The sequence below is a fragment of the Mobula hypostoma genome, chromosome 15 (assembly GCF_963921235.1).
Source record: "Mobula hypostoma chromosome 15, sMobHyp1.1, whole genome shotgun sequence".
Taxonomy (NCBI): Eukaryota; Metazoa; Chordata; class Chondrichthyes; order Myliobatiformes; family Myliobatidae; genus Mobula; species Mobula hypostoma.
In genome coordinates this window covers 72,972,206-72,988,055 of record NC_086111.1, presented here as the reverse complement: position 1 = coordinate 72,988,055, position 15,850 = coordinate 72,972,206, and the positions used below count along the sequence as shown (strand labels likewise).

The window sequence follows — 15,850 nt, the reverse complement described above, 5'->3', positions numbered from 1 at the left end:
CGTCCACCTGGTCAAGCAACTCCACTCCATCTGCAAAAATCAGGACTTCCCGATGGCCAACCATGTTAATTCCAATCCCCATTCCCAGTCCAACACGTCGGATAATGGCCTCCTCTTCTGTCACAACGAGGCCACTCTCAGGTTGGAGGAGCAACACCTCTGTCCCGATCTCTCCAACTTGCAGTAAAACTTTCCGACTCCCTCTTCCCTCTTCTCCTCACCTGTCTATCACCTCCCCCTGGTGCCCCTCTCCTCTCCTCTCCTCTCCTCTCCTACCAGATTCCATCTTCTTCAGTCCTTTGACATCCCAGCTTCCTACTTCATCCCATCTGGTTTCACCTATCACCTTCTGGCTAGTCTTCCTCCCTCCTCCTCCTTAATCTGGCACCTTCCCTCTTCCTTTCCAGTCCTAATGAGGGGTCTTGGCCCCCAACATTAACTGTCCATTCTTTTCCATAGCTGCTGCCTGACCTGCAGAGTTCCTCCAGTATTTTGTGTGTGTCACTCTAGATTCCCAGCACCTGCAGGATCTCTTGTGTGTACCTGGTCCGAACGTCTTTGAAGACGTTGTATTGCACAATTAGCTTTATACTCACAAAGGGTAAAGACTCGGAGCCTGAGGATCTGCTGGGACAGGAGTCCAGTATAAACCTTAGCTCAGTTTGCAAAAGAAACAAATTACACAGTAAATCATTTGAAAAACAAATTTATACCTGTGATCCTGCGAGTACTTGGATTTAATCAGTGGCCCTGTGCAAATGCGTAGGAATTGTTAGAATCTTCGTGTTATGGCGGGGGGTAGCGAGTTGCAGTGGACAGTGAAGACTGTCAAGCCGGTGAAGATGACAGACCAGCGCAGGTCTTTCACAGTAGAAAGGGTGATGTGGGAATACAGATCCATGATTCTTTTAAGTAGCATCAAAGGTAGATGGGGTCATAAAGAGAAATTTTGGCACATTGGCCTTCATAAATCAGAGTTGGGTGAGATGTAGTGGAGGTCATAGGTTAAGAGTGAAGGGTGAAATATTTAAGGGGAATCTGAGGGGAGATATCTTCAGAGTGTCGTGTGAGTGTGGAACGAGCTGCCAAACGTGAATGTTCAATTGTAACAGTTAAGTTGAGATATGCACATGGATGTGACAACAATGCTCTGGATACAGGTAGGTGGGACTAGGCAGACTAGATGGGCCAAAGGGTCTGTAACTGCTGTGGTGCTCTATCTCTATAATCCAACACAAAGATCCAGACGTAACCCATTCCTGGTGCAGCCCTTGCAGTCCTCTCTCCCACTAGACAAACTGAGGCCTCTGCCCAGTCAGTTATATAACACAGAAACAGGACATTCGACCTACTGAGTCTGTGCTGACCAGTTACACTGATCCTGCACCTCATCCTACTTCAACCCCCCACCACCCTGCCCCTGGTCTCTACCCCTCCCCTTACGTAAGGGACAATTAACAGCATTTGCTTAACAAACTCCACCCTGGCAGTGCCCAGAAGTCAGAATTGAGGGACAGCTGCACCATGATGTTAATGTGTTGTGGTCTCGGGAAAGCCATCCTGTGACCCACTCGGTGCCCCTGTGTTATAGGACCATTGAACGATTACCTTGTACATCAGGGTTGAATCCTGACCTCACAATCTACCTGACTCTGACACTCTATATTCTACCCTGTTGTACTAACTCACTGTACCGATGTGATGAAGTGATCTGTACAGAGAGGCAGAACAAAGTTTTTCACTGTAACTTGGAACACTCGACAATAATGAACCATTTCACCAACTGGTCTCGTTCTGTTCCAAAAACACTTCCCCCAGCCCCGTTTAAGGGCAGCATAGGAGTTTGCTTAACCCAGTCACAGTGCCAGCAACTCGGGCTCAATTCCTATCACTGTCAAAGGAGTTTGTATGTTCTCTCCACCCAGTATGAGTGCTCTGGTTTCCCACATTCCAGTGACACACGGATTGTAGGGTTTAGTAAGTTGTGGGCATGCTAATGTTGGTGCCAGAACTATGGCAACACGTACCGGACAGCCTCAGACCGTGTTGGTTGTTGACACACTTCACTGTATGTTTCGATGTACATGTGACAAATAAAACTGATATTTAATCAGGTTAGTGGGGTGTGCCAGGGATCGGTGTCTGTTCACAATCTGGATCAATAAGGGATCCGCATGTCGTATTTCCAAACTCGTCCATGTGTTGGGCACGTGGCCAAGTGGTTAAGGTGTTCGTCTAGTGATCTGAAGGTTGCTAGTTCAAGCCTCAGCTGTGGCAGCGTGTTTGTGCCCTTGAGCAAGGCACTTAACCACACATTGCTCTTGTGTCTGTGCGAGGAATGGCGCCCCACACAGACTTCCAATCTGCGTCTAGTAAGGCATGAAGATGCCCGATGCAGTCCTCTCATGGTCTGAGTCGATGTTCCCTCCCTCCCTGACTGGCAGGGAAAAAGTGGAGCAGTGATTCCCAAACTTTTCCGGGTTACTGCCTCCAGACCACATCCCCAGCGTACCCCACCTCCCTTTCCAGCCATTGCATAAAAACGGTTAAAAATTTTGATTTATGATGCAGTGAAAGAAAATGGGAACTGCTAATTCAGAGCAGTGACAAATAATTGCAAAAATTATTCAAATTTATTTTAAGCTACAAATAAAATTTCTTTAATTACAGTGCAACCACTTTTAGAGCCTGCATTAGTCATCCAACTGTTCACTGCTTTTTCAGCTTCCTGAGATGGATGGGTTGGGGAGGTGATTTCAACTTTTCAGCATCAGTCTCTGATCCCCACACTCAGTAATTTACAGTCTGCTTTGTTGCTTTGAAAGAATTTGGGCGACTGCACTGAAACCACAGTCCAGTAAATAGGATGTTGGAAAGGCAAAAGAGAGAACATGTAAGCCTTTTCCCACAGTGCAGGATAGGGTTCAGAGATTTCTTTCTGCAACCAACCCTTTTTGAACTTCAGCTCGGCTGTCGTTTTGTAGCAAGATCAGTTCTTCCTCCCTCTTTCCTGTTAATTCCTCATTACAAGGTTCAGGAATGGATTTATTACCCATGTGAGAATTTTAATGGAGAGAAAATCTTTAAATCTCTCTGACATACAGCTCAGCAAGGTGGGCACAGTATCCTAGAAGATCATCTAGTGTTCTTTCTTTCCCTTCCAACTCAGAGGAGCTCAGAAATCACAAAAAGTCACAATGGCCAATATTGCACTTAAGTAAGGTCAACTTGCAATAAATGTGATGACTGATTTGACTTTGATAAGATTTACATCATTTCAATGCAATTGAAGATTGATTTCATTCAACTTGTGAATAATTCTGACAAATAAGCAATGTCATGCCCATAGCACTCACATCTACAGTGATGAAATGCTTTGAGAGGTTGGTCACGTCTAATCTGAACTCCTGCCTCAGCAAGGACCTGGACCCATTGCAATTTGCCTATCGCCACAAAAGGTCAAGGGCAGATGCAATCTCAATGGCTCTTCACACAGCTTTAGACCACCTGGACAACACCAACACCTATGTCAGGATGCTGTCCATCGACTATAGCTCAGCATTTAACACCATCATTCCCACAATCCTGATTGAGAAGTTGTAGAACCTGGGCCTCTGTACCTCCCTCTGCAATTGGATCCTCTACTTTTTAACCGGAAGACCACAATCTGTGCAGATTGGTGATAACATATCCTCCTCACTGACGATCAACACTCAGGGGTGTGTGCTTAGTCCACTGCTCTACTCTCTATAGATGACTGTGTGGCTAGGGACAGCTCAAATACCACCTATAAATTTGCAGATGATACAACCATTGTTGGTAGAATCTCAAACGGTGACGAGAGGGTGTACAGGAGTGAGACAAGCTCCTGGGTGTCAAGATCTCTGAGGATCTAACCTGGTCTCAACATATCGATGTAGTTTTAAAGGAGGCAAGGCAGCAGCTATACTTTATTAGGAGTTTGAAGAGATTTGGTATGTCAACAAATACACTCAAAAACTTCTACAGATGTACCATGGAGAGCATTCTGACAGGCTGATATGGGGGTGCTACTGCAGAGGGTTGTAAATTTAGTCAGCTGCATCTTGGGTACTACCCTACAAGGTACCCAGGGAATCTTCAAGGAGTGGTATCTGAGAAAGGCAGTGTCCATTATTTAGGACCTCCAGCACCCAGGGCATGCCCTTTTCTCACTGTTACCATCAGGGAGGAGGTACAGGAGCCTGAAGACACACACTCAGCGATTCAGGAACAGCTTCTTCCCCTCCGCCAACAGATTTCTGAATGGACCATTGAACCCTTAGACACGACCTCACTTTTTAAAAAATATACGGTATTTGTTTTTTGTACTATTTTTAATCTATTCAATATATGTATACTGTATAAAGTATACTGAATAAGATTGTTATTTATTATTTAATTTTTTTTCTCAGCTAGATTATGTATTGCATTGAACTGCTGCTGCTAAGTTAACAAATTTCATGTCACATGCCGGTGATAATAAACCTGATTCTGATATTCTTGAGTTAATTACTGAATGAATCATTTGAATCTTCAAAGAATTTTATCAGTTTCAAAAAGCTCATTAAAGTGTCTCAGTTTCCTTCTGAGAGCCATCAGGGTTTTGTGTGCAACATCAAGCATTCAAACTGATCATTATTCTAAATTCAAAGGTCTCAAAATCGTCAAGAACTGAGCGCACAGGACTTGATTTTATCTACCTCTGTGATAACAGTATTTTAACGATTTGTGCAGCCGATTATTTAGGTTTTCTGTGACAAGATGTTGTCTGTGAATTACACAGCCCCGCTAAATGTTAGGTACAGCCTTATAACCCCATGTGGTGGCTGATCATTGATGGTGCACAAATAAGAATGTTGGTCGGCAGAATGTCCTTCTCTTTTAAAAATTTCTCAACAACCCGAAAAATTGACTGCCCCTTCATTATTTCTAGTCTCACCTTTTATGAAGTGAACATAACTGAGAAGCCAAGATCCATTGCCTGACAAAATTGACTCATCCAACTGCGGAGTAAATTTTGTTGTCCTATGTTGCACAATGTGTCTTCCACATCCTCAAGACATTTCATCTATTCATCTTTGAACAGAGTTGCTTTAATTATTTGGTCTGGTGACTTCTGCAAGTCTGTATTTAGAATCTCTCTTGCTGCTGGCAGAATCAGTTCTTCTCCACCTGCCTCTCTGCCTGAAGGTATATGAAGTTGGGCAGAGATATCTCGGTTGGGCCGTGGGCTAGAGAAATGCGATCAAGATCATTCTAAAGAGCAGATTATGAACATCATACCCTGATTCAAAGGAACTGGCTCACTGTGGGAATGGTACTTGCTAAAACTGTACTACAGTAGTGAATGGAATAATGTGCAGGTCAGGCCTGGCAATAACACGATTTCTCATGATATGCCAAGTATGGAAGTGTCACCTTGCTTTCCACCAGCTATAATGGAGTCTAAGAGAACAGTGGGTTAGCAAAATAGAAGACAATTATGTTATCACTGTAATTATGAGGCACTGATGATCAAATAATTAATTTCTTAAGCCTGTAATCCCTCAGCTGCCCCTCCCTTGCTACTGACCACACCCAGGAGGGGGTGGTATCACCCACGTTGGGAACTACTGTTGTAGAGGGTTCAAGGAGATGGCCGCAAGGTGAGCCACGGGTGGGTGGGTGGGGGGGGGGAGCATGGCAGGTGGAGTATGTGGGGAGAGCGGTTAGCGTAACACTTTACAGCACCACTGACCTGGGTTCAGTTCTCATTGCTGACTGTAACCACATGGGTTTCTTGCCACATTCCAGAGATGTACAGATCAGGTCAATTGATTACATGGGTGTAACCACACGATGCACACTTGTTGGCTGGAAGGGCCTGTTAATTTCTAAATACTTCCCCAAGGATCATAACCTTATTGTGGTGGAAAAGTTTGAGAGTTCCTGAGAGTGACGCTGTCTGGAGTTCAGCTCCTGGTAGGGTCACCCATGGCAGGGGCAGCAAGGTCAAAGGGGAGGTTCCAGACAAAGAGCGATCCAACCAAGGCCGAGGAAGAAGATGAAACAGTGAAGGCCGAGGAAGCCTGCAGCAGTGAAGGGTTCCCAGTCGTCACACCGCTGGACCCTGTCAAGGACAACGTGGTGGTTGCCCGTGCATCAACTCCTCACGTTAAACAAGGTCACGTACAGGCACTCTCCATTAAGGCAATCCACACCAACACCTCTGATTAGGTCTCATGCTGATCAGCAAGTTAAAGGGAGCAGGAACACGAACAGCCATGTGGGTTTCCTGTGGGTGCTCCAGCTTCCTCCCAGAGTCCAAAGACATATGGATTAGGTAGTTAATTGATGAATGTAAATCGTCCTGAGATTAGGCTAGGATTAAATAGGTGTGTTCTGGGCTGGAAGGGCCTGTATCTCTAAATAAAATGATCCTGGACTGGACTCTATAGCCATGTGAAGACTGACCAATACACAGCCCCCTCGGAGGACATAACTCACCTCAACGGATCACAATACCATCTCTAAATAAAACAAAAAGTGCACTGAATATAGAATGTATTTCACAAAGACGATAACACCAGTATCAGAGACGGCAAGACGCCCTTTTAATTTTTTCATTTTCCAACTTAAAGTTGAATTTACAGTAAACTTGTCAGAAAGAGGGCGACACAACCCTAAGCCCTTTCACCACACCAGAGCTACTCGGTGTTCAGGGGAGGGAATTCTCTGGATTGCCAATACAAAATTGTAGCTTTTACATGCATTAAAAAAACATCCACAGAAGATTACAGAAGAGGGGGAACATTTGTCAGATGGGGCTGGCAGGGGTCATCTTCAGTCGGTCCCGCAATGAACGTGCCTCTGAGCACCAGTCGCCCCACTTGACTCCAGGAATCATCTGCCAGGCCCCAAACTCCGAAGGGTGATTAAACAAACTTAACTGCTTGCCCATACCTCACTGGAGCTCAGAGCTGGAGCAGTCACCACTCTCAACTCACTTTGCACAAAGGAACTCAATTAGTTTTACTCCCACTCAATCTTTTTTTTTGGGGGGGGGGAAGAGGGAGGAAGAATGGAGGGGAAGTCTGGCACTACAAGGTGTCCAGGATGGTGTCGATCCTGGAAATCAGGTCCTGCCGCTTTGAAGAGAGGTGTTTGTCATTCTCGATGTAAGCATCCTTCTTCACCTTCCCAGCTACCAACCGCTCTGCTTCCTGACTGGCCTTCAAGGCCAAGTCCTTCACCTGCCCGTCCAACTTCTGAATCTCAGCCACCTGCAGAGAGAGAGGGAGAGGGAGGTGATGTGGGGATGGGGGAAAGAGGGAGAGGGTGGGGGAGACAGAGGTCAATCACAGGTCGCTTGTCCCTGCCCCATACAACAGGGCTCCCAGCAAAACAGCTGAACTATAATCAAACAGAGGACATCCAAGATGAAGGTAACATTAACAGGGCAGTAAACGGGCCCTGTCCAGCGCAACAAGCTCAAACCCTTGTTCTGTTATGGGAGGGGCTTTCCTCTGCAGAGACGCTGCATCCTCGAGGGCTTCTGAGGACGGCTCAATGTAGGAGATGAAAAGGAAATGCCTCATGGCAGCAGCATCCATCATTAAAGACCCTCACCACCACCAGACATGCCCTCTTCACATTGCCACCATCAGTGAGGAGGGACAGAAGCCTGAAGACACACTCAGATTCAGGAACAGCTTCTTCCCCCTGTCAGATTTCTGACCACATTGTCCTGCCTTTTGGTGCCTGTATATTTCTGTAAAATATATAGTAATTTTATGACTTTATACTGCACTGCTGCCGCAAAACAAATATCACATCATACAAGTCAGTGAACCTTGTTCTGAAAAGAGAAACTCAGTCGTACTGTCCCCTCCCTGGTACAGCGAAGGAAGATGAGGATCACAAAGGACTCAAGCTCATGAACCTCACCCCCTCCCCAGCTTCATAATCACAAGTTCATTTCTTCAACATGGGGCCAACTTTGTGCAGCTTTGAGGGGAACTTCGGGATTTATCTGAATTAACTTCATTTTGCCAGATACAGTGAAATGCATTATCTGCGTCAAAACAAATCGGCGAGAATTATGCTGGGAAGTGTCACCATGCTTCCAGCACCAACTCTGCATGCCCACAACTTATTAACCCTAACCGCAAGCCTTTAGACTGTGAGAAGAAAGCAGAGCACCCAGAGGAAACCTACGTGGTCACGGGGAGAATGAACAAACTCTTCCAGGCAGCAGCAGGAACTGAACCCGGATCTTACAGTTGGTGGTGTTACAGATCAGCACATGGACGATGTGAAAATGTTGGGCCATGTAGGAGGGAAGGATTACATTGATGTTAGGGCACGTTAGAAGGCTGGCACAAAATTGAGGGCTGAAGAGCCTGTATTGTTCCGATTGCTCTATAATCGAACTGTGAATGTAGAATATGACTGATTCCTTTGATGGGTTTGTTATGAGAGGGTGACTCAGTCGTGAGGAATTCTGCAGATGCTGGAAATTCAAGCAACACACAAAGTTGCTGGTGAACGCAGCAGGCCAGGCAGCATCTCTAGGAAGAGGGACAGTCGACGTTTCGGGCCCAGACTCTTCGTCCTGATGTGTGCAGGGTGACTCTGTAGTGTAGTGGTTAGAGCAACACTTTTACAGAATCTGATATTAGGGTTCAATTCCTGACAATGCCTGTGAAGTTTATACATTCTCCCGGTGACCACGTGGGTTTCCTCCAGGTTCCTCTCACACTCCAAAGACGTACGGGTTAGGTTTAGGTAAGTTGAGGGGATGCCATGTTGGCACTGGAAGCGTGGAGCCATTTGTGGGCTGCCCCCAGCACATCCTCAGACTATGTTGGTCTGTGATGCCAACGACCATTACTACCACTGCATGTTCTGATGTACATGTGACAAATGCTCATCTTTAACTTAAATCTGAATTTTATAGGTTATCACAAGTGTTACATTAGACTGAACATATGCCTTTGTAGTTTAACTGTAATTGTCTGTTTTTTTAATAATTATCTATATAGATGTTACTGTTCAGTGCGTCCCCTAGTGGTCAGAGTATGGATATGCAGTTGTTCAGTGCGTCCCCTAGTGGTCAGAGTATGGATATGCAGTTGTACAGTGTGCTCTCTACTGGTCAGTACGGTCGTAGGGGTGCTGTACAGATGAGCGTTGTGCCAGTAGCCTCCATTTCTCATGGTTGTGGGCGAGTGCCTGGGTTGCTGTAAAGCTCTCTCCAGTCCACTCTACAATGTCTGTCCATTTCTTCCTCGGTCTGCCCCGTTTTCTTTTCCCCTGCACTGTTCCCTGAAGAATGGTCTTTGAGAATGCACTTGATCTTGTTATGTGGCCATACCATCTCAGCTCCTCTTCTTTACCGTGGACAGTAGATCTTTGTAGTGTCTCATGTGCTGGGTGATGGTTCTTCCTACTTTGTCATTTGAGACACGGTCTGTACAGGAGATGCCAAGGAACCTTCCGAAGCATCTAATTTCTATTGCCTGGATATTCTGTTGAAGTCCATGATTCACATGCATACAAAAAGATGGAGAGCACAGGCACATACAGGAGTTTCAACTTGGATCTGAGAGTGACGTTATCATCTCTCCAGATTGGTTTTAGTTTAGCCAGCGTTGCTGTTGTTTGGGCTGTCCTTGCAAGGAATTCAGGCTTTGATCCTTCTTGGTACCAAGATACTTGAACTGTTTGACAACCTCTAGCTCATGTCCACTGTGACTGGCTCCTGTTTCTCATCAGCTTGGGTTTCTGGTAAATGCATCATCCTCACTCCCTGTCAGCCCATCAATGTCATTGACAAATCAGAGGTTGGTTAGGAAAAGTCCTCTGATGCTGACTATGCTGATGTGGTCTTCCGGGGCATCTGTCATTAAGTGGTCACAGTATGTCTATGCAGTTGCTCAGCACATCTCCCAGTGGTCACAGTATGTATATGCGATGTGCCCCTTTGTACGATTCTGGTAGCTTCGAATGGGGTCTATCTGATAGATTAACTCTTATCTGTCAATTTAAATAGAACATCCCTTTTCTATGAGGTATAAAAAGAGATTCTGGACTTACTTCCTGGCATAATTTACATATTACTATTTAACCATTTATGGTTTTATTACTATTTAATTATTTATGGTGCAACTGTAATGAAAACCAATTTCCCCCGGGATCAATAAAGTGTGACTATGACTAGATGAACAATTTGCCCTGCCATCTTTTTCAGCCTTTTTGTCCTTTGTTCTTAGCTGCTTCTCCCTGATTCCATTTCATTTTGTTCTATTATCACTTAATAAAACAATTGTGAACCAAATTTAAGGCTTCTTTCTCAACTTACAAAATAACCTTGAATTAAAAACATCTGAATCCAACAAAAGACTTAACTTTTTAATTAAGTTTTTTTAATACCAAGACTTTTGTTCTCTCTTTTCTCCTTTGTTCATTCTTTGCTGTTTTAACACTCAACAACCAATTATAATTATGTTTTAAGCCTCATTTTGGACTTCTGAACATCTTGATCACAAAACCACTAGAACCCAGAGGTAAAGGATTTGCCATGGCCTCTGCTTTGACCTCCTTTGCTGAAACCACAGGACCACCCCACACCCTTTACCTTCTCGGCCAGGTCCGAGCCCTCGCTCTTCAGCTTCGACTGCAGGGCACTGATGTCCCCAGACAGGCTGCGATGCTCCGTCTCCAGACTCTTGCGGCCGCTGTTCAGGGTGCCGATATCCCGCGACTGCTTGTACTTGTTCACTGCCTCCTCAAAGAGGCGGTACAGGCCGAGACGCTTGTTCACCAGAGTCAGCACCTGCTCGGTGATGGAGGCCACCTTCATCCGGGCTTCCGCTGCCGGATCCTGCAGTGACAGGTGGGGCAAGCAGAGACTTCAGCAAGGAGCACTGGGTAAAACTATCCAGTCCCAGCATGGATACTAGTTCATGCTGACCATGGTGCCCACCAGCTGGTCCCAATTTCCTGTGTCATCTGTGTTTCTTCAATGATGCTATCGCACCTGCCTCGAACACTTCCTCTAGCAGCTTGCTACATTTACTTACCACCCCACCCTCTGTGTGAAAAAGTTGTACCCAGGTCTTTCCCCTCTCATCCTAAATCTATGCCCCCTGGTTTTGGACTCCCCTACCCTGGGGTAAAGACCATTACTATCCACCTCAACTATACCTCTCAGTTTTAAACATTTCTACAAGGTTGCCCCCCCCCCCCACCCATTCTCCTACGTACCAAGGAGTAAAGAACCAACCTGGCCAACCTCTCCCTATAACTCAGGTCCTCTGGTCCAGGGGTCCCCAACCTTTTTTGCACCGTGGGCCGGTTTAATATGACAATATTCTTGCAGACGGTTTGGGGGGGGGGTGGGGGTGGTGGTGTTCAAGTTTAACAGTGCGTGACAGGGAACGAGGAAAGGTACTGCTGACTCATATCATTTCATATCGCCAAATCATATTGTTTCCTCGCGGCCCAATAGCCCATGGTGGTTGGGGACCACTGCTCTGGTCCCAACAATATCCACAGATCTTCCCTGCATGTTAAAAAAAATTATGTATTGCACTGTACAGCAGCCACAAAACAAAATTCATGATAACAAATCCGATTCTGATCCCAGTTTAACTACCTCTTTCATATAACAGGGACTGAAACTGTACACAGTACTCCAACACTTTACACAACTGACCATAATGTCCCAACTCCTATACTCATTGCCCTGCCTGAAGGCTGGCATACAAAACAATTTTTAAACTATCCTGTCTACCTGATGTTGCTTTCAGTGAAATATTCACTTGTACTCCCAAGTCTCTCTGTTCCATCACACTCCCTAGTGCCCAGGATTCATTGCTCAAGACTTATGGTCCATTTCCAAAATGCATCAGCTCACACTTACGTCTACCCACAAAGACCAAATCTTTTAGAGAACAGCAAGCAGGGGGAGGCCACAGGTTCATGGTCAAGGAGATTAGATGTAAACCGTAGATTAAAAAAAAAATCCCCTCAAATTAGTACAGTAATCCCAAGACATTTACAGGAGATGTTAATGTATCACTGAGCCCAAATACAGTCTTGGTCAGTGGGATCTGAGTATGTGAGAAGGGGAGAGAGGACAGAGATGTTGGGAGGAGTTCCATAGTTACAAGAGCTACAGTCACCAGTTGTGATGCAGTGCTGTATGGGAGGCAGCTCACAGTGGAGGACTGCAGAAGGTGTCAGCACAGTGCCTCTCTGCTCCAGGGGTCCTGGGTTCGATCCTGACCAGCGGAACTATCTGCATGTGGCACACGGATGAACTTACTGCTGGTAACCCCACTTCCCCGATGCCCTGCTCTCCTCCCACATTTCAAGGAAGTTTGGATTAGTAGCTGAATTTGACACGGGGGTGAGTGCTAGAATTGTGGGGAAAGAGGGACGAGAAAGGAGGTGGCAATGGGAACGTAGTGAAGAATATAACAGGATTAGTGTAAAGCTGTGCTCGACAGCACCATGACTTGTTGGGCCAAAAGGGTCCATTTCCCAGCTGTTGGACTACGTGGAGAGAGGGTGAAGGCTAGGGTAGGGGAAGGAACGAGGAGACTGTCAGACTGAGGTAGTAGGCACAGTTGGAGAAGACACTGCTTCGTCTGGGGAGTTAGTTTGGGATAAGCAGAGCTCAGGGAAGAAACTTCTTTTTAGGAACAATCTCCCCTCTGCCAACAGATTTTGAACAGTTCATGAATTTATGAACCCTTCTCAGTACTGTGCTCATTTTTGCTGATATTTATATTATTGTAATTTAAAGTAATATGTATGTACTGTACTGCCGCTACAAAACAATTTTCATGATGTACAGAACACAGAACATTACAGCACAGGACAGGTCCCTCAGCCCAATGTTGTGTCAACCTTTTAACCTACTGAGAGATCAATCTAACCCTTCCCTCTTGCATCGTTCCCCACTTTTCTGTCATCCATTTGCTGATCTAAGAGCTTCCTAACGTATCTGGCTCTATCACCACCCCTGGCAGCCACTACTCTTGTATAAAGACGCTGGAGATGTCAGCACTAATAAACCTGATTCTCAGAGGGTTAAACCACTGTCACGAGCACCAGCTCACCTTTGTGATCGAGAAGTCCAAGCGGACATAGATGATGACAGTGAAGAACAGAATGTAGAAAGCTCCCACCACAAGCAAGGGCTCCTGGAGCATCAGGACCTTGTTGAAGTTGTAGTGGATCTGTAGGAGGAACGAGCACGAGAGGTGAGGGAAATTATTCAGTCACAACTCCGTGCCCCATCAGGTAACCCTGTTGGTTCAGTTCAACCTGGCAAAGGGGCACTGGGTCACAGGGACCCGGCACTAGGTCTGGTAACTTCTCTCAACTGGGAAAGCCTAGCAAATGAGGAATTTCAGGGTGATGAATCTGGGGAATTTCTTGCCACAGACAAGGAACTGTCTGGAGGCTAAGTCACCGGGTATACGTAAAGCTGAGGTTGCTGACCTCTTGATTAATAAGGGGAGAAGGCAGGAGGATAGGGTTGAGATGGAAAAGCGGAGCAGACACGATGGGCTGAATGGCCTAATGGTACTCCAATGTCACATGGTCAACCTCTCACCCTTTGCTCCAAAGAGAAAAGATCCACCCTGCAAGACAGGTTCTCTAATGCAGGGAGGATCCTGGTAAATCTCCTGTGCATTCTCTAAAGCTCTGCAACGCGGGTCAGTCACGCATAAGGGGTCTGACCATCCTTGAATCAAGAGAAATGGCAGCAACGAGGGCCAAAGGACAATGGTTAAGAATGGGAGGAAAGCAGCAGGTACCACGATATCCTGAATATGCTGTTCCACCAGGTTTGACTTGTGGGCAATGATCACCGGTCGGCCGAACGTGTCCAGGTAGGTGTAGTGGAGTTCGTCAGGCTGTCGGTTGATTCCATATGGCGTGTCCAAGTGAATGTTCCTGCAGAAAATACAGACAGGCTGACACTAGGGTGGCAGAGGCAACTTAGTGCACAGAGTTTTATTCCTGTTTCAGAGGCCAAGTACACTTAGAACAGTGACTTACTGTAGATAGAGTAAAACACCCTCTAGCCTGTCCCATCACACTCTCCCCAGACAGACTTTTCAGGGGTAAAGACCCCCCCCCAAATCCCTACCAAATAATCTGCTTGCAGTCTCATTTTCTATGCTTCACAAAGCAGGAAGAAGCCATTCAGCCCCTCAAAATTTTCCATCATTCAACAATAGCACAGCTATACTGCACGATCACATGATCTCATGTAAAAGCAAGCAGGCTTTTTCTGCTGAGATTCGGTGAAACTAGAACTAGAGGTCACAGGTCAAGGGTGAAAGGTAAAATATTTTAGGAGAACACGAGAGGAAACTTCTTCATTCAGAGAGAGGTGAGACTTTTGAACGAGCTGCTTGGGGGGAGGAGGGAGTGGTGGATGCGGGTTCAATTGGATAGGTACATGGATGGGTGGGTTATAGTCCGGCTGTGGGACAATGGGATTAGACAGATGAATAGTTCAGTACAGACTAGATGGGCCAAAGGGCCTGTTTCCATGTTGTGGTCTCAGTGATTCAATCAGACCTTTGACATTCTGGGACTTGGAGGTCACCGTGCATTCATTAGCTGTTAACAAGAAGCTGCTGGCTTGATTCATGATGAAGTGTGGTCCGGGAGGAGCAGACGTGAGTCTGTCCGTTCAGGAACAGGGGCTGGACCAGTGGAATCTCGTCCACAACGTGAGCCCTTACAACATGGGTGGCCCCGAGCTGGCATCGCCTGAAGGACGCCAGCCTCCACATGATGTCAGCGTGTTGATCCAGGTCATGCCATACGAAACACAACAGAACTAATGACGAGGAAGATGACATTCATCCCTTCAGCTTGTTGGAGCCCCGCCTGACAGTGGCTTATCTGTTGCATGCACACTCTGATGTTGCTTGCTTGATAAACTCACCATGGGAGACTTGGAAAATGCTGACCCAACAAATGGTGAATACCTAGAGCAGACTAGATTTCTGTGCTTTAGTGCGGTGACTTAAAAACACACGTACATGCGCACCTGGAGACTTGTGTGGTCTGGACTTCATCTCCAGACTAAATGGGTGTTAGTACTCATCAGCTGGGAAAAAGGCAAAACTACTGCTCACAACCTACACCCAGGAACAGGGAGCAGCTACAACACGAGGTGAACGTGTGGCGGACGCCAATCACTCACCTTGCTCCTTCTGGGAGAATCAACTTCACGGTGAGGTCATCAATCACTTGATCATCGAACACATGATCAACAAACCTCATTTTCAGAGCGTACTGGTCACCTGATAGGAGACAGAAAGGTAACATAGGCTTAACTGACCAATCAGCATCAGTGAAAGGACAGGTCACTCTGTCCCAGGGTGAGGGCAGTAAGGTATCAGTCCTAACTCCAATCTCCATCCAGACCCAGGGAGACAACATACCATAGTTACTGAAATCTGGAGTGAATCACAAAATGGAGGCGCTCAGAAAGTCAAGCAGTGTCGAAGGGGGGGAAAAATGTAGCCTCCAAACCAAGAGCATGAATAACGATTTCTCTAACTTGGTAATCTCTCTCGCCTCCCTCCTCTTTTTCTATTCCTCACTTTGACTCCTTTCTTAACCCTCCTCTTCTCCCTGCCTGCCCATCACTTCCCCCTCTCCAATCAGATTCAATCTTCAGCCCTTTCTCTCTTCATCCCACCATCTTCAAGCTTCTAATTTCATCTCCTCCACCACCCACCTTCCCTCTCACATGGACTCACCTATCACCTGCCACCTCGTACTCCTCCCTCTCCCCCCAATCTGCCCC

The 15,850-nt window shown here is 46.2% G+C and overlaps 1 protein-coding gene across 1 annotated transcript in view; it reads right to left on the bottom strand.

Annotated features, from left to right (window-relative positions):
- Window positions 1–6,582: 6,582 nt before the first annotated feature.
- Window positions 6,583–15,850, bottom strand: part of rpn1 (ribophorin I) — a 40,551-nt gene continuing 31,283 nt past the window's right edge. Inside the window, exons 6-10 of the mRNA XM_063068246.1 lie at window positions 15,242–15,341; window positions 13,836–13,974; window positions 13,131–13,250; window positions 10,640–10,885; window positions 6,583–7,283 (exon numbers count right to left, since the gene is read on the bottom strand). Of these exons, the coding sequence (XP_062924316.1) occupies window positions 7,101–7,283; window positions 10,640–10,885; window positions 13,131–13,250; window positions 13,836–13,974; window positions 15,242–15,341 (788 nt within the window). The 3' untranslated portion in view covers window positions 6,583–7,100. The remainder of the gene's footprint in view (window positions 7,284–10,639; window positions 10,886–13,130; window positions 13,251–13,835; window positions 13,975–15,241; window positions 15,342–15,850) is intronic.